The 18,967-nt window shown below is 43.1% G+C and overlaps 1 protein-coding gene across 3 annotated transcripts in view; it reads right to left on the reverse strand.

Annotated features, from left to right (window-relative positions):
• The window catches only part of kiaa0586 (KIAA0586 ortholog), a 419,966-nt gene that overhangs the window by 153,809 nt on the left and 247,190 nt on the right, over positions 1-18,967 (reverse strand). For all 3 annotated transcript variants that reach the window (XM_067991527.1, XM_067991529.1, XM_067991528.1), the window contains 2 exons: positions 17,668-17,860; positions 16,179-16,382 (listed from right to left, as the gene is read on the reverse strand). In XM_067991527.1, coding sequence (XP_067847628.1) covers positions 16,179-16,382; positions 17,668-17,860 — 397 coding nt within the window. The remainder of the gene's footprint in view (positions 1-16,178; positions 16,383-17,667; positions 17,861-18,967) is intronic.

An 18,967-nucleotide genomic window follows, 5' to 3' on the forward strand; every position in this document is an offset into this window, starting at 1 on the left:
ATCAATGGAATCACACAAAAATACATGGGGACTATCTCCATAATGTCCATCCTCAAGTGATTTAGGAGGGGAAAGAAGACCTAAAATGGGAGATGCGCAATGGGACAATGTAAACTAGAAAAATTATCCTATCTCCCAAGGGGCAAGGGATATTTGGTGTGTTTTTCATTGGGGAGTTCGATATGAACAGAATTTGTACAGAAAGTAAAGCTCCCAACCTTTCATTCTGCTTAATTCTTAATATGTTTGCAACATTATTGTTTATAACCTGGTGCCAAGGAAATAAGATGTACTGACAGTTGGCTTTCCCACTGATTATCACTCCTAGCCAAAAAGACAGATCCAAAACTGAATAAAATTCTAACATAAAATCAAAATAACATATATTAGTAAAAACCAGACGCAACAAGGCAATAGTCGAATTTGAGGCTCACGGTTAAGCTTTGTTCTCACAGTTTTGCCATCATCTGAACCTTTCGATCGGTTAAATAGCTAACTAATTACGTCTTTGTAGTTACTTTCTGACATCCATTCTTCTCCATAAATGGAATTTGGTGCAAATCTTCTAGGTATTTTGAACCTACGTGGCACTGAAAACCTTATATCATTTGTGCATTGTAATTGTGTCACAATACAAGCATTTCACCTGTTTCAATAGTCCTGGCTCTTTCCAATGCTAGGGTCCGATATACTGGAGATGGAAGGAATTGTAACAATATGGATGACTGTTTACATAACAATGATGGCATTCCCAGCATTGTGCTACTGGTGCCAATGCCAATCAGGATACACCTAGCAACCAGGAAGCAGAACAACCAGCGTGTTTTTAACCATTAACCTTTCATTCTTGACTTAAATATAACAAATGTAACAAACTGTTAAACCTGAAAGACTTGTATTTATATTGTGCCTTATCGCGTCTCTCAGAAACATCTCAAAGGGCTTAACATACCATGGAGTATACTTTGGAGATGGCAGGATTTCAGGGGTGCATGCGATCGTGCCCAGTCTCCGCTGTGATCCCATGATTTTCCATTCAGCCTTAGCATAGATTGATTTTGCCTATTTTGTGCAAGAGTTTATTTTTAATATTTAAATAAATTCTTATAATATGCAAATAGAGGTACTCGGATTTTCCTATAACTTACGATTGATGAGATCTTGCTGTGCGTTCTGCCCGGCACTCTTTCGTGAATGTAAAGAGAAGCTCTCGGCACAAAGGACTAATTAATGGCATAGAAGAAACTTTTCTGATTTTTTTAATTGCTTTTCACTATTTTTTTTTTAAATAAAATTTTGTTATTTTCCTGTTTTTTCCTTTCTTTGGTCAGTACATTTTTTTGGCATCAGAACATGGTTGGAATGGTTCTGTCTAAACCCAATTATTTAAATATTGTTTGCAAAGTCCCTTGGAAGCACACTCTAATTGAAGCATTTACAAGCTGTGGATGTGGAGTTAGCAACAGTTTTTTTTTATTCGTTCATGGGATGTGGGCGTCACTGGCGAGGCCGGCATTTATTGCCCATCCCTAATTGCCCTTGAGAAGGTGGTGGTGAGCCGCCTTCTTGAACCGCGGCAGTCCGTGTGGTGAAGGTTCTCCCACAGTGCTGTTAGGAAGGGAGTTCCAGGATTTTGACCCAGCGACGATGAAGGAACGGCGATATATTTCCAAGTCGGGATGGTGTGTGACTTGTCTTGTCATTTGAGTTCAGTAGTAACAGGATAATTTTTAACAATGACTGAACATATAGTGGAATTGTTGAGGCACACGAATGACTAGGAGACTAAACTAGCTGCTTATGTGTGTGGTCTTCATTTTGCTGTTGCCCTTTTCAATGAGTACAAGAACAACATTTGAAATAATGAAAGCGCTTTTCATGGTGAGTTTCTGATCTCAGCTAATTTTTTTTTTAAACAGAAGGTACTGAGCAGAAGTTGGGTATTTTGCAATAGAGAGGGAGGAAAAACAGATGGATAAGTCACCCAAGGCTGCTTTTATGTACCTTCTTATAATATGAAATGACCTGAGAGCAAGTTGCCTAGATACCCTCTCAGTTGGGCAATGGTGTTAGGAGGAAGAATGAAAGCTAAGAAAAATTGGAGGAAAAGAAAAACAAAATCCCACAAACATCTAAGGACTTTATTTTTACTGCACATCACAGTATGTTCCTGGGGGCATGAAGGATATTTCTGTGCAAAAGTAAGAGTCTCTGTGTGTCTATGTGTAGATGAGGCCCACTTTACAATGATAATGTACATAAGTAAAATTTATGTTTTCCTTTGCCAATTTTCTCTCCTCCTCTCTTATAAGTGTTGACTGCTTTGTTATGGTTTCTAATGCTCTTTTTGCCCTCTGCTACAAAGGCCAGGTTTCCACTGTTCATGCGTGAATTTGGGCAACGACGGTTGGCAGGCTATTTAACTGTGCATCAGAGCCAAGCCAGATACTATTCCTATATGTGTACTTCTATCACTGGATAGTATTCAGGAGTGGGAATCTTGGCCGATTTTTCACCCTCTGACCCAGTGTGCTAAGGCCAAAGGTAGCTCCTGTACCAAAATTGCTGCTGAGATCAGCTAATTTAGCATAGTGCATGGATTATAACTCGGAATTTACTGGTCTGTGTGGCTCAAGGATTCACTGTGTAAAACCCACCAAGCCATTGGGAACATGAATAGAATTTTGTAGTGGTATACAGGTTGGGATACTGAAAATAGTGGTGTGACAAAGGTGGTGCAGTTTATTGAAGATTTAACATGGTATTGGCTTCTTTAATTGTGTCATGGTACAGAAGGATTTAAGAACCGGCTTCACTCACAGAAGCCATGTTCCAGCCTAACTCGATACAACTGTTACAGATTTCAGTTAGTTGGCCTATATCTGGTGTACTTGGGTTGGGGGTGGGGGGTTGGGGGGGTGGGGGTGCGAGGAAGCCACACCATTCAATTCAATTAAAAATGTCCTGTGGGATTTGTTCAACTGTGGGTTTGGTTGGCAGTCTTTTTTTAATTCAGATTTTTTACTTAAATCTGCTCAGTCTTGGTCCTTTTAGGAAGGTGTTTATCCACTTATCTCGCTCAAAGCAAAAAATCTATCTGAAACCTTTGGCGAGAGATCGGCCAGATAGTTTCTGTACAAAAAGAAAAGAACTGCTATGTAAGAATATGACTTGTATCATAGTTTAGTGCAACAATTGCAAATTATTTATTACTTTCTATTACTCGAGGAGCTCGCTAAGGCTGATAACTACTATAAAAGATATGCTGTGTTACTGCTGCTATTTTCTTGTTCTTTTACGGTTTGATAAATTTGTTTGGCAGTTCAAGCCTAAGCTAAGATTTATCGTAGTGTCATTCTGCTGCCTTCTGAAGATCATGCAAATGCAAATACATGCCGAATGACCTGTTTCTGTGCTACAGATTAAATGTAACTCAATGAGATAAAACCTGTAGCTAAAATAAATTTAAGAGTGTTCCTTGTTGGTTCCCTGGGCATGCAACAAATTTACCTAGTTATCTAGGCAAGTGAGGAGAATCTTTAGGACATAGGGAGCTAAGGAGCACACATAACAATAGTCTGAGACACAGAAGCCAAACAAAATTAAGAGTTAAAAATAGAGCAAAGAAATCCAAAAACTTAACAAATGGTAATATTAACTTGTATAAGACCATAGTTAAGCTGCAGTTGGAGCATTGCATAAGGTTTTGGGTACTCCATTTTGGAAGGATGCAAAAACAATGAAAAAGTTGTAGCGTAGATTCATTAAGATGTTACCAGAGATGAAGGGTTACATTTATGAAGAGAAACTTGAAAAGTTGGGGCTTTGGCACGGGAGCAGAGAAGATTAAGGGGTGACTTGATAGAAGTTTTCAAGATGATGATGATTATGATAAGGTAAATAGTGATTGCGTGTTTCCACTGGTTGACGGTATAGTAACAAGAGGGCACAATTTAAGATAATCACAGAAAGAATTAAGAGGAAAGTTAGAAAACAATTCTTTATGCACAAGGTGGTTAGAATGTGGAATTCTCTGCCACAAAATAATGACCATAAATTCTTTTAAATGGGAATTAGATAGTTATTTGAAAAAGAGGAATATTAAAGGGTATAGGGGTATAGGGAGTGGACAGAAGAGTGGGATTAGACTTGGTAGCTCATATAGAGTAAACACTGGCAGACTTGATGGGCTGAATGGGCTGTGTCTGTGCTGTAACATTCTGTAATTCTATCACAGCTCCTAGCACTTAAAGCTTGTATGGTAGTGTCATGCAATTGCTGTCTACAAGATAGCCACAAATTTCCAGACAAAACACCATATAGTGACATAAACAATTCACCTTATCTTGTGCCCTGTGTGCCTCACATTGCTCTACCATAACAAATACTTCCTCCTTGGTCTAGATATCCCTACTCATGACAGAAAGACACCAAATGGTACAATTTCCCCTGTAGCACCACTGACCACATCACCTGTTCTTAACATAAACTTCCACATAAGTAAGCTCCAGGTTGATTTTACTTGACAAACATTAGTAAATACAATTCTTGATGGCAGTTTATAATTCAGACCACTTGTTTATCTAATTGACGCATGGGGCTCAATTTTCCCAGGAAATTGCAGGTGTGTTGGGGGCGAGGGGGCTCCGAAAATCGGGGAAATCCCGATCAGGTTCGGAACCCTGCTCCAACCCACAGACTTCCGGGTTCCCCACTGATGCGCCTGGGTGCACGTGCGCCTCCCAAATGCGGAAGTCCCACCGGCAATTAAAGCCAGTGGGATGATACTTGACACAGTTGTTGAGATAGTTTAAGTAGTTGAATGACCTAATTTTCTCCACATTGAGGCAGGGGTGCGATTTTGAAGCATCCTCAGCATGTTTCCCTTGCTGTGGGAAGCACTCAATGTTGCAACAGACGTGTTTCAGCCAGTAGCCAGTTGCACATTCAAATGCTTCTTTGACAGATGGGGAGAAAAGGTCACTTATTGTAGCAGGGCGCTCAGTTCGTTCAGACATAGTTTTGGCTGCAAGATCTTTGTGGTTTCACTGAAAATTCTTAGTTTCTACTCAAAATTCTTCTGTTCAAAGATATTTAACTACTTTGCAGGCCCCCTCAAATTCACACAGTCAGGATGGGGGGCACCATGGCTGCATTCACCACTACATCCGAGAACGAGCAACATCACCAGCCTCCCCAGGCGTGGCGTCCACCTCCGCCACTTGGAGCTCCACAACAGTGCTGCGCCACAGGCACCTGCACAGAGGGCAAGAGAGAGAGCGACGTCGCAGGAGGCACCAGCCTTGCCACAGGGTCTACAGACCAAGGCTCAGCTTCCTGGACCTCACTGAGTAGCAGTGCATACAGAGGCTCAGAGTCAATCGCCAGTAGTTGCAGACATCTGCAGCCTCCTTCATGCCGAGCTGCTCCCGGCTGGGCCGAGCAGCATCTCCTTACCTGTGGCTGTCAAAGTCACCACTGCCCTCAACTTCTTCGCCTCCGGATCATTCCAGGGTGCCACCGGGGCCATCGCCGGGGTCTCTCAGTCGTCTGCACACAAGTGCATAAGGCAGATCACCGACGGTTTGTTTCGCAGGGCCTTGCAGTACGTCAACTTCCCCATGAATGACCTCAGCCAGATGAAGAGAGCAGTGGGATTCCACTCTGTGGCTGGCTTCCCACAGATGCAGGGTGCAATCGATCACAACCATGTAGCAATCAGAGCACCTCCACATGAGCCAGGACTGTTCATCAACAGGAAGGGGCATCACTCCATCAACACCAACTCGTATGTGACCACTGCAAAAGATTCCTTCATGTGTGCGCCAGATTCCCTGGCAGCTGCCACGATTCCTTCATCCTCCAGGAATCCAACATCCCACTCCTCTTCCACGCACCGAACGCCCTTAAGGGCTGGCTCCTCGGAGACAAGGGATACCCCCTGCATACGTGGATCATGACACCTCTGAGGAACCCCATCATCGAGCAACAGCATCGATATAATGACAGCCACATCGCCACCAGGTCTACAATTGAGCATGCTATAGGGCTGCTCAAGATGCGATTTAGATGCTTTGATCTTTCTGGGGGAGCGTTTCAATACGCACCAGACAGAGTGGGACGCATTATAGTAGTGTGTTGTGCCCACAACAGAGAGGTGTGATGCTTGAGGAGGGCCCATCCACATCTGCCATCCACATTGAGGAGGAGGAGGTGGAGGAGGAGGAGCAGGAACAGGAGCAGGAGCACCCATAGGCAGAGCAGCAGCTCATCTGGCTGCTCGTGAGGCCAGGGAGTCACTGATATATGAACGGTTCTCCTAACATCAGAAAGTGTGAAGAGTCCAGTCCTCACACCACCTGGAAAGAGCAGCGCCCACACTAGCACCCCCCTCCCATCCTCCCTGCACAAAACAGTCCTGCAACTACACATATACCCACTGTAAAGTGACCCAATGGGTGGCGTCAAGTGTCGTCGTTCATGGTGAACCTCATGAAAGGGCCCTATCACAAAAGCCAGTCAAGAATGGCCCTGCCGTGGCAGTAGGGTGACAATCATAATATTTAACGTGAGTTTAACAAAAAGCTAATATAAATGAAAAACATGACCAACCGTCAAACACCCCTGTGCATACCCTTCGTGCTTACAAAATCTTCGCCTTTCTCTTCTGACTACTTCTATGTGGTGCATCCCCCGTGGCTGCAGTAGAGGTAGTGACAGGTTGCTCTTATTCATGCCCTGACTGCTTAGATGCTTTGGGCCTAAGCCCTCTGGGTTTTGGAGCCCGTGAGGGCCCCTCCAAAGACTGCTCCACCTGCACATGTGCAGGGGCAGACTCGGCCCTGGAGAGGAGGCAGCATTACAGGTACTGGTTGAGAGGGGGGCAATGGGTGAGACATGGGAGCGCTTTGAGTGGCATCCCCACTTCCGTGTCCCCTTTTGCCATCCCCTGGGCCAGGCCAACATCACTCCTACCACGTTGCTGGACAACAGTTTGGAGGGCATGTGTGACGCCTTGTAAGGCCAGTGCTAGTGTATCTGTCTGCCTGTTTAAGGCAGCAGAATGTTGTTCACTGTGAGTCCAAACGGCCATTGTCAGGGCCTGAATGGACTCATTTGTGAGCCATGCTTGAAGCTCAATGGAGGCTAGCCTTCTCTCCATCGCAGACATTCCTGCACTTACCTGTGACACGATCTCAGAGATTCCCTCATGTCCCTGTGACACTATCTCAGGGAGTTGCTCACGTCCCTGTGACACTATTTCAGAGATTCTCTCCCATACCTGTGCCACCTTTCCACTGATGGAGTTGGACTCCTCCATCCTCTGCGCTATTGAGAGTGCATGTGGCACCTGTTCCAGCACCTCATTCTCCTTTTAAAGGATGGCCTCCAGGGTTCAGCATCTGCGTACAGCTGAGCAGAGCCTAGAGAGGAGTGTTCCCACCGACGTGGACTCTCCGCAGCTGCCTCTGCCACCAGATGCCAACCCAACTAACTGAGGACGAGGGCCCACCAAGGTGTGAGTACCTGCGCTGGTGGATGGCTCGCTAAAATGTGACGGTGCACCCTCAGAGGCTGGCAGGTTCCCTGAGGAATCGCCCTCTGCCATCATAGCAATTGCTGAAGGTCCTGTAAGAGAACAGAAGGCCATATTAAGCATCATCACAGATGTGTCATGTTGCAGTGAGCATATTGAGGTGCTGAAGATGGCAAGGCACGTTAACATTAATTCATATTGCGTGTGCTGAATGTTAAAGTTCTGTCACTAGACGTTTGTCGGGTACCAGTCTCGGCGTCCTCGACGGACAGGCACTCGAGGGTTCAGCTGAACTCCTGCACCTCCTGCACCGCCTCAGTGAGGACGACGATTTGTTGCAGCCCCCCTCCAGTCCTCGCCCTCTTTCGTGCATACTGAGCTCTCTTCTCCTATAAGGGGAGAAAGTACAGACGCGTGAGTGAGTGATGGTGACGTGGCCAACTGATGAATGCATTGGTTTGGGTGCGGCTGACCGTGAAAGAGATGCATCAGTGGGTGAGTATGAGACAGAACCATGACATTGTATGAGGATTGGGTTGAGTGGGTAGTGGTGGGGTGAGTAATGGGGAGGTGAGGAGGTGCTGTGAAAGTGCAGGTAAGTTGAGGATAAGCCTAAAGTGGGTGTGAGGAGTGATGTGATAGAGTAGTGTTGGCAGTGCAGAATGAGTTGGGGGGGTGGGGGCGGTGATGTGGAAGACGGAATGTAAGAGAATCAGTAAGTGTACTCACTTTGGCTGACCTAATTAGGTCATTGAAGTGCTTCCTGCACTGGATCCAGGTGCGGGATATGTTGCTGCTGCTGGTGATCTCCTCTGCCACCTCGAGCCAGGCCTTCTTGGTGGCAGAGGCAGGCCATTTCCTCCCGTCCATCGGGTAAAACAGATCCCTCCTCCTCCTCACCTCATCCAGTAGCACCTGGAGTGAGGCATCATTGAATCTTGGAGCAGCCTTGCCCCTGTGCTGCTCCATTGTGGTGTGTGGGTGTTTGCTCCAGGAAAAGCCATTGGAGGACTGCCCCTTTAAATAGAGCTGACAGCCTGTAATGTGGGTGCACAGTCCGCCCGCTGCGCAGCTTTCCAACGGCAAACCCAGAAGCCACGTTAAGTGGCACCAATTGAATCGCGATCGCGTGGAAAATGGACATTTTTTATTGGGTGGGTTACCCACGGCCCAGTCAACCCCCCCACCGCCATCCTGCCTCCACTCTAATATCGGGGCCATGAACTTTGCTTATTAGTTGAGTAGTTAGGTAAACTCATGGTGTAAATATTATAATCACAGTTGAAGTCATTTCTTGTACATTTCCAATTTCAGTGCATCAGTCCCTTTTAGTCATTGGTGTGTAAATCAACTGTCTATAGGCAACTTATGGACAGACTTCATCATCACAAAAATCATCCCTTTTATTAGATGCTCTTCTGTAATGCTGGTGACAAGTAAGAATGTCTTTTTGGGTCAAGTAAGAATGTCTTTTTGGGTTATTGAGTGAATACAATGACTTAAAAGCACTTTTTTAAAAAAAAACAAAATTCCAATTTAAATATAGAACACTGCATCAAAATGCAAAGTAAATTGCATTTTCACATTTCATATACACAGATCAATACACATCTATATGTTATTCAAAATCTTGAAAATGGCACACATTTCCTGTACACATTAATCACACTTTACTGCTTTTCGAATGGGAAACATAAACGTCAACATGTCACAATAGAAAAACCTTATGTCACCATTTTATCATGAGAAACTATGTGTCAGTTTTCATTATCATAGTTTTATGATTAACCACTTGAATGGGTCAGGATTTGCTGTCAAAATAACAGTGAGGCTAATGGTGCTCAGTGTTATTTATGCGCAAATCGCACAGCAACTTCAGGCGAGGGGCAGATGTGCAGTTAAACGCGGATATCCAAAAGTTGCACCACTCTGCTGTTAGCTTCCCGAAAACGGCATCTCACTGTCTGCCTCATCATTTAAATGCATGGAATGCCGTGAAGTTGCTGTATTTGCGCGGTGGGTACGAACTAAACTCACCACAGAAAGTTAAGTTTTGTTATTTCAAGTGTAAGTACCATTTAACAACATGGTAAGAGTTAATTACTGCCAATCAACTTTTCTGGCACTGAAAATTTACTATTACAAGTGTGGAGTCTCATTCCTTCAGGTACTAATTGTTGTTGGAGGTTTTAAAAATGTCAAATTTAAAAATGATTTAATTTTTTTTTACTTTTTCTTTCTGTCTCTTTTTTCTTTCTCTTTTAATCTAGTCTTTCTTTCCCTCTCTTTACTTCTCTTTCTGTACCTGATTTGACATTGAATTCACCCACTCTAATTTACACTTCCTTCTCAGTCCTTGCGTTGGTTATTTCTCAATCCTTCAATCTGATTGGTTAAGGAGATACACAGTTGCTTGCCCTGTTCATTCAGGTCCCAGATGTCTGGTTTCCTTCAATGCGGCATTATCAGCTCGCACTTTAAGCAATTTGCCACGCAATAAATTTAAAAGCCTAAACGTGCAAGGGCAAGTCGAACTAACGGATACACCGTTAGATGCCCTGCTACAGCAAATTCTGGCTCAATGTCCAACAATACTTCATGAAAAAAAAATTGTCCATTATTTTTTTCCTCACTATCTGAAATTTGTAACATCCAAAATAAGGGTTTAAACAAAATTTTTAAGAATTCAAAATAAAAAGTCACATTTCACAATAACCTTATGAAATCTATTATTTGGATTTTTGTGTCTTTTAATACTTTCATTAAAGTTTTTACTTGAAGGCCTCAGCCTTACCCAAAAGCTTGGATTTGAGCGATTACTGTTAGCTGAAAGCAGATTCTGCAATGTGCACGTGCAGTGTGCACAATTTCCCAGGACGCATCAGCAGCATTTAGCCTAACCAAATGATAGAGAATTAAGGAGAAGCATTCCAATAAAGTCTATTTGGTTGTTTTTCAAAATTATTTGAAGAACAACTAGAGGAGAAATTTCAAAAGGGCCTCAGTTTAACGACTCATCCAAAACAGGGCACCACTGACAATACAGCATTCCCTCAGTACTGCATTGAAATGTCAGTCTACATTATGTACTTAAGTTTCTGGAGTGGGGCTTGAACCCACAACCTTCTGACTCGGGCGAGAGTGCTACCACTGAGCCAAGGCTGACAAAAACGATGGGGGTTATATTGGATAACCCCCGAAATGGGGCGCTGGGGTCGCGGTGCACAATTTACTCGCGCCCAGTCGTTGAAATGCAGGCAGCACGTAACATTCATGCTGCCTGGTGATTTACCTGATATCTGCGAGCAGTTAGGCCGAGCTGCACTGTTCAGTGGCTGCTCACCAGCAGGGGGCCCAGATATCGTGAGTGGCTAGCACCACTTAAAGGCAGCTTGCTCCTCTTATTTGCAAAATATAAGATACAGGTCTGCACGGAGTCTGAACGGAGATCAAACATTGCACAGGTAAAACACAGATGCAGGTCCCGTCCCTATGTTTACAAATTGTTGAGTTATGTTAAAAAATTGAATAAAGGTTGCGCACTACGAAATCCCACATCCTCCAATCTGCATGCCAGACCTCACCAATCCGACGATCTGAGTTTGTACCAGGCTGCAAGAGAGCATGCACCAAGGTTCTCTCATGATGCACTAGAGGCCTTGGTGCAAGAGGTGAAAAGGAGGGGCATCCTATATCTGCAGGGGGGGCAAGAGGTCCTCCAGACATATGCTCCCAAGGCAGTGGGAGGCAGTAGGGGACGCAGTCAATGAGAGGCGCATAGCACCACAAACATGGATGCAGTGCAGGAAGAAGTTCAATGCTTTGACACGAGTGGTCAAGGTGAGTGAGGTCAACTGTCAAATGGCACCTCCGACCAACTGCACCACCAGCCATATCCACTGCTCCACGCACTACACCCCCCAAAACCCACATACCAACAAACTCTTTCAATCAGTACTCAACTCTTCCAATCAGATGCTTCCTCTCACCCTCACACATTGCCACAGTTGCAAGCCACACACCCATAACTCACAGGTCAAACACCCTGGCAGCTATTCAACCATGACAGGCACATCACCCAAACATCCCGCAGGACACTCTCCGTCACACGTCTCGCTTTCTTGCAGGAGAAGGTAGCGCATAACAGGAGGCAGCAAGTGGCAGTGGCTCCATGGAACATGAACCTTTTGTCCTCTCTCAGGATGTGAGCATTCCTGTTCCACCCCTGCCACTCTGCCAGTGCTCTTGCTGTTGCCTGTCAGCTAGCCAGCCCACTCCCTGTAGAATATTGAAACGTTATTATTGGAACATAGGACGATAAGAATATGAGTAGGCCATTTAGCCCCTCAAGCCTGTTTCTCCATTCTATGAGATCATGGTTGATCTGTGACCTAACTCCATATACCCCCCATAGCCCCATAGCTCTTAATACCTTTCTTTGGTTAACAAAAATCTATCAATTTCAGATTTAAAATTAACAATTGAACTAGCATCAACTAATGTTTGCGGAAGAGCGTTCCAAATTTCTACCATCCTTTGCGTGTAGAAGTGTTTCCTAACTTCACTCCTGCAAGTCCTGGTGCTATTTTTTAGGCTATGTCCTAGTATTCAAGTATAGGAGACCTCCAAAAACAGGTACGAATGCATCAGCAGCCAGAAGCAAAAATTCAGCAACAAACCTGTAACTCCTGCATGATCCCTTTAAATAGCGCTGGTGGGGGGTCCTTCATGCTGTTTACAACCTGTTCAGCTGTGCGAGGTTAAGACAGTGTGTTGGCTGGAGCGTTGAGTTCCAAAATCGCATCTGTCCCTTTAAATCAGCATTGCACACTGATCTACCACATATTCTCTCTATTTTACATGCTGCGGCGTTCATTATCTGCATGTGCACAAACGCCTTTACCAAGATGGTGACCAATACACATCACGCTAGAAGTGTGCACACGAATTCCGGATGCCATTTTGGGTCCTTAGGAGGCCACGTAGCACCTACAAAACGGGTGCTATGCGGCCCAATTTATAGCCCAGACTTTCCTCATGAGAATTTTAACTTTTTTAAAGAAACACACGTATTGAATTTTAAATGCAAGCATAAAGCCTCTATTTATACATAGTAACAGTTTCAGGCAGAAGACTTTCGGTCCATCTAACCCACCTGTCCATAGCAGTCCCTTAGTGCTTTTCTAATAACCCTGAATCCCATTTGTTGACAAGAACCTGTCCAGTTCCTTCTCGGAACCTATTAAGGTTTCTTGTTTCACCATCCGTGCCTGCAATCTGTTCCACATACTTACCACCCTCTCGGTAAAAAAAAATTCCTCCTGCATTTCATATTTTCTTTTAGTGTCCTTAATTTATAAATATGACCCCTTATGTTTGAATTCTATACACTGCAGAAAAGCTTGCTTGCATCCAATTTTTTCCAAACCTTTCATAAAAACACTTATATCCTATCCCCCCTTGCTCTCTTTCCAAGAGAGAAAAAAACCCAGGTGCAGTCGGTCACTTCGCATACGTTATTTACTTAAGTTCTGCGATCAACCATGTAGCCCTTGTCTCTAGTCCGTCCAATAACTGACTATCCTTTTTTGAAATGGGGGACCAACACTGCATGCAGTACTTCAGATGTGGTCTCTACCTAAGTTCTGTCAAAGCTCTGGACCATCGCCAATGATATGAAAGCCTAGGACCATACCTCAGTACTACCAAAACCCAGGACAGTTCACAGTGCTGCCAAAAAAGGAGGGTTATCAAACAAGAAGAGAGTGAGTGAGAGAGAGAGAAAGATAGATAGAAAGGTGGAGAGGTTTAGGGAGGGAATTCCAGAGCTTAGGGCCTAGGCAGCTGAAGGCAGTAGGGGTTGGCCATTTAGGACTGAGATGAGGAAAAATTTCTTCACTCAGAAAGTTGTGAATCTTTGCAATTCTCCACACCAGAGGGCTGTATGCTCAGTCATTGAGTGTATTCAAGACTGAGATTGATAGACTTTTGGACACTAAGGGAATCAAGGGATTTGGGGATAGGGCGGGACAGTGGAGTTGAGGTAGAAGATCAGCCATGATCTTATTGAATGGCGGAGCAGGCTCAAGGGGCTGTATCTCCTACTCCGTTCTTAAGGCACGGCCGCCAATGGTGGAGCGATGGAAATCGGGGATGCGCAAAAGGCAAGAATTGGAGAGCGCAGAAATCTCAGAGGGTTGTAGGGCTGTAGGAGGTTACAGGGATAGGGAGAGGTGAGGCCATGGAGGGATTTGAAAACAAAGATGAAAATTTTTAAAATGAGGCGTTGCCAGACTGGCAGCCAATGTACATCAGCAAGCACAGGGAGGGTGGGTGAAAAGGACTTGGTGTGAGTTAGGATAAGGGCAGCAGAGTTTTGGATGAGCTCAAGTTTATGCAGGGTGGAAGATGGAAGGCCAGCCAGGAGAGCATTGGAATAGTCAAGTCTAGAGGTAACAAAGACATGGATGAGGGTTTCAGCAGCAGATGAGCTGAGGCAGGGCGGAGACAGCCGATGTTACGGAGATGGAAGTAGGCGGTCTTGGTGATGGAGCGGATATGGGGTTGGAAGCTCATCACAAGGTCAAATAGGACACCAAGGTTGTGAACGGTCTGGTTCAGCCTCAGACAGTGGCCAGGGAGAGGGATGGAGTCAGTGGGTAGGGAATGGAGTTTGTGGCGGGGACCGAAGATAATGGCTTTGGTCTTCCCAATATTTAGTTGGAGGAAATTTCTGCTCATCCAGTACTGGATATTTTAATAATATCGATTGCTGCTTCTTGTTTGGCCACCAAAAATTACTTTTGTCTCCCCACGTGAGCCCTGTTTCCTGTCCCCACTCTCTTTAATGGCTGCATTGGCTCTACAGTTGACTGTCGCTGCTCCAGGTACACATTTATATTTAATTAAATTAATTTATTGACAAGTTCATCAGAAGCCTGAATTCGCTGACTTAATTTAATTTGATGATTCCCCACCCGGTTTTTCTCTTCACTAACACTGCTTTCAATTAATTCCTGAAAACCCTGTTTATCTCATTTTTTGCCCAGTCTAGCACATTCTGCTCTGATTTCCCATCTTCTGACCCAAATTTTCTCTCCTCTAGTGCCTCTTTTAATTATTACTGAAATCCATGTTTATCAGTTCAGGTAATCCTGCTCCTGCTCCCAAACTGAACCCGACCAAGAGCCTAAAACTCGATATTTATTAATTTATTTCCCAATTCCTAATTTATTTATTGATCAGTTCAGTACATTCCTCTCTCACTCTCAATTCAATAAGAAGGTAAGAAGTCTGCCATTTTTTTACTTCTTTGATTTCTTCTTTCTCTTGATATTAGTTTCCCCTCGGTTCCTTTACATTTTACTTAATTAATTCATGCCTACAGATAGAATCGTAGAAGAATCATAGAAAGCTTACAGCATGGAAGGAGGCCATTCGGCCTATCGAGTCCGCGCCGGTTCTATGCAAGAGCAATCCAGCTAGTCCCACTTCCCCACCCTTTCCCTGTAGCCCTGCAAATTTTTTCCTTTCAAGTACTAATCCAGTTCCCTTTTGAGGGCGACGATTGAATTTGCCTCCACCACCCCCTCGGGCAGTGTATTCCAGATCCTAACCACTCGCTGTGTAAAAATATTTTTCCTCATGTCACCTTTGGTTCTTTTGCCAATCACCTTAAAATGAATTAGGAATCTCTTTTTTGAAGTATCTTTTCAACTTAATCAACTTTAAGTTGACACTTAGACATGATAACCTTGTTCTTCTGTTTGGCTGCATCCGCATAACACAGTAATTTATTTCAATGGAACCTATTTATCTAAATTGTTTCTATATAATAGAATAATACATTCTACATTATAACATGCCTAGCATGCAACACACTTAGCAGACATCACAACGACATTTCAAATGTGTGAGTAAAATATTACTAACAGGTTTTTGGAGTCTGCCATTTTGGTATTATCAGGAAAGATAAGCAATATTGTCGTACTCAGCTAGACAGCGTGGGCGGTAGGACCATTTCCAACCTGCTTCGAGAGTCCACGGGTTCTGTAATGCTGGCAAATATAACCAAAAGCAGGGCACTCAAATTCACAGTGCTTGCAGCGGGACAGTATTAACAACCCCAATATTTCAAGTTCTCTGGTATCAGCGGCCTGCTCAGACATACAGCACAGTCTGTGGCAAAGTATTAAATAGGACCAGCATGGAATAGAGTGGCCAACAGCACTGCATTAAGGATTAATTGTTAGCAACATCATGGGACATTTATTAGTACATTATTAAAAATCTTGTGTTATGCGCACACTTCCTGTTGTCATGATTTTTGGTCATGCTTTTACGTCAACATTTAACATAATATTGCCTATATAAACATTTGGAATGGAAATTCCGTCTGTTAATAGTTGTAACGATCTAGAGATTCTGGCTAGTAAGAGGAGTGAGTATCTGAAGTCTCTTTCCCAACTCTATCGCCATCTTGTATGTAAATATATTCATCAACTGACCAAGTTGTCTTGAAAAATGGAGAACCAATCTTTTGCAGGAAGAATACACAAGGTAGCACAACGATCAAACTAGAGTTAAAAATTTTAGAATAGCAATATCCACACATGATAATTAAGTTTAATTTTGAACATACCTAGGGGAATAGCCATTGGGACAAGATGCCCTTCAACTGGGCCTGAAATGAGTGATGAAGATGTTATCTGTCTCGATGGACTAAACAGGTATTGGTTGTTCTGTAAATGTGGAGCAGAGAGAGGACGCTGCCTTATTGGGCTGTTTACGTTTGTCTTGAGTAGAAAGGGAGTAGTTTGTGTTCTAGCAGATTTCACCTTGACACCTGTTAAAATAATTTAAAAGTTATGAGACATCGACAATCATTTTACGACTCAGGCTATAGAGAAGTCCTTTTCTCTGAGGGTTCTGGGTGCTCAAAAACCAGTGAGTCTATAATTGCCAAGATAAATTTTTGTACGTTTGGAGTGCTGTGTCCCAGAGGATCCAATATGCAGTTTCAAACTTAGGCAAAATATTAGCAGTCTAAGCACAGTTGTATTCAGAATCACACTGTTTGATGTCATGTTTAACATTTCCTCTTTTTTTGTTCTATATTCCTTCTTACTTTTGGGACTGAAAGTTTGAACTTGCATCTCAGAGGACAGAACACTGACACTGCTCCTTTTATTTGTTGCTGTAGAATCAGATTTCACTTAGAAACATACATATAAAAAGTTACAAAAAAAGTTTATTTCTCTACAGTTACAATGAAAATAGTATATAGTATTCTTACAGCAGTTGTGAAATAGTTGTTAAGATAAATGGACTGTTTTTGGCGATTCGCTAGTGAGGTGCATAGGTGCACGAACATAAAGTGTAGTTGATCTGAAGGCAAATTACCCCCTACCACTCTCAAAGACTTCCTAGTGATGAGTTTCTAAGTGCGTTGGTAGAGGTCTGGGAGCAGATTGTCTGCAAGTTCTTCCAACCATAAAATGACAAGAAGTGACTCAAACAGTGCCTTTATGTCACTGTCTAAGTTTTATGTATTCTTCCTTTCCTCCATGCTTCTTAATATAGCTTGTCAATAGAAAACAAAGATTACATTTTATAAAAAAAATCAAAGACTACTTCTATCAAATAACTCAAAAAAGCACAACCTGAGCACGTATTATTTAAATTAAAAATGCAAAGAAAAGTGAACTACAACTAGATTTTATGAGGCTCAGCAACATATGGATAGCTTGCATCTGCTCAAGTTTCCTTTGAAATGAACTTGGTAAATTTTGTCCCCCCAAAACACAAATATATACATGATTAGGAATAAAAGGAATAAATCATTGCAGACATCTTCATGTATTACCAAGGCATTCATTGTTGCTGTAATTAAACACATCTGGTAATGACCTACTTAATGGTAAATCAGCATCATTATGGTCTCTTCATTTAATTAAATGCAGATTCAAATTGGAGGGAGAATCAGATTAAAATTTGCAAGTCTTGTCTGACTGATTAAACAGAATCAGACTTGAGAAAGATTTCCTAAAGTCACAACAGCAGAATAAATCTGAGGAACAACGTAAGTGGTAAAATATGAAACACAATTTACATTGAAACAAATCACTCACCCTTAATACTCTCAATCATTTTAGGCCTCTGAGGTTTGGATTTCGGTACAGGAGAGTTCACCCTCAGATATGGACCTTTTTTATATGTGATGCGACGTCCCTGATAAATTGCCTTTCCATATACTTTTTTGAGGTAATCTTCACTTTGCAACACTGAGTCAGTCAAAGTAATCCCATCCAGATCTGCAGATATCTGTATTAGAAATACAAAAATAGCTTTATGCACGTTTGTCAACTTCAAGGCCTAATTATTCACACACATCATAAGCACAAAAGTTAACCAGTCTGTACTTTTGTCAGACCTCCACTGCTACTTCCAGGTGTGTGTGTGTGGGGGTGGGTGTGTGAATGTGTGGAGACCGCCTGTTGAATCTCCGAACCTAAAATTGGCCCCTGACATTTTCCTCCTCCCCTCCACCACCAATGATGTTGGCTGCCCACCCACTGTCCATCTTGCTGCATGTAAGTGATGGAAAGGGAGCAGGGATGGGATTCTGGCCAATTTCCTTCCATTTCCATCACTGCACCACTAATGGAGGAGATGGACAGAAGGAAGGCGGCTGTAGGGGGATAGTAGTTGTGGGAGGCAGGAGCAATGAGTTTTTGGGCTGCAAGGTAAGAGATCTTACCATCACTCCCTTTCTTTGGCCTGTTCTTTGGCTTCTGGGTTCCCTCAGGGCCAATTCAAAAAGCATCAAGACATTTCCCTCCCCACAATGGCAGATCCCCACTGAGAGAGTACCCTACATAATTAATTGACCATGGCCCAAAAAAATGGGTACACTGCAACAGAGGGGTTAGACCAGCTGGCGGAAGTCCTATCCCACCCCACTTCTGGCAGCAATGCCATCCTTAAGGAAAATCTGTCTACTCTTTGCATCACACCCATCAATCTTTCATGATTGCCAATGTTTCAAGTAAATATTTGAATTAATTTTGAAGTACTCAAATGATTTGAAAAATCTGTATGTAACAAAATAAATTTGAAATACTTTATTAACTAGTTATATTAAATATATGTAAGAGAATAAGGTCCATTGGTAATAAAGTGAGAGACTGGAAGTATAGTGTGATCTGCTCCACTAAGTACATCGCTGTTAAAAATATACCCTGCCTAATTCCTAACCTTTTTAGAATCACCAAATTTTCCTCCCCATTATCTGTTCTGATAAATATGTAATTAAAAGGCCAATTTTCAACTGCATTCTTTTATAGTCTGCAAATGCATGTAGCAGAGATGAAGGTCCCCAATTCCCATGTGAAAGTGTAAATCTATGATTTGTTTCTGGAACGGATCAGT

This window comes from Heptranchias perlo, chromosome 10, assembly GCF_035084215.1.
Source record: "Heptranchias perlo isolate sHepPer1 chromosome 10, sHepPer1.hap1, whole genome shotgun sequence".
NCBI lineage: Eukaryota > Metazoa > Chordata > Chondrichthyes > Hexanchiformes > Hexanchidae > Heptranchias > Heptranchias perlo.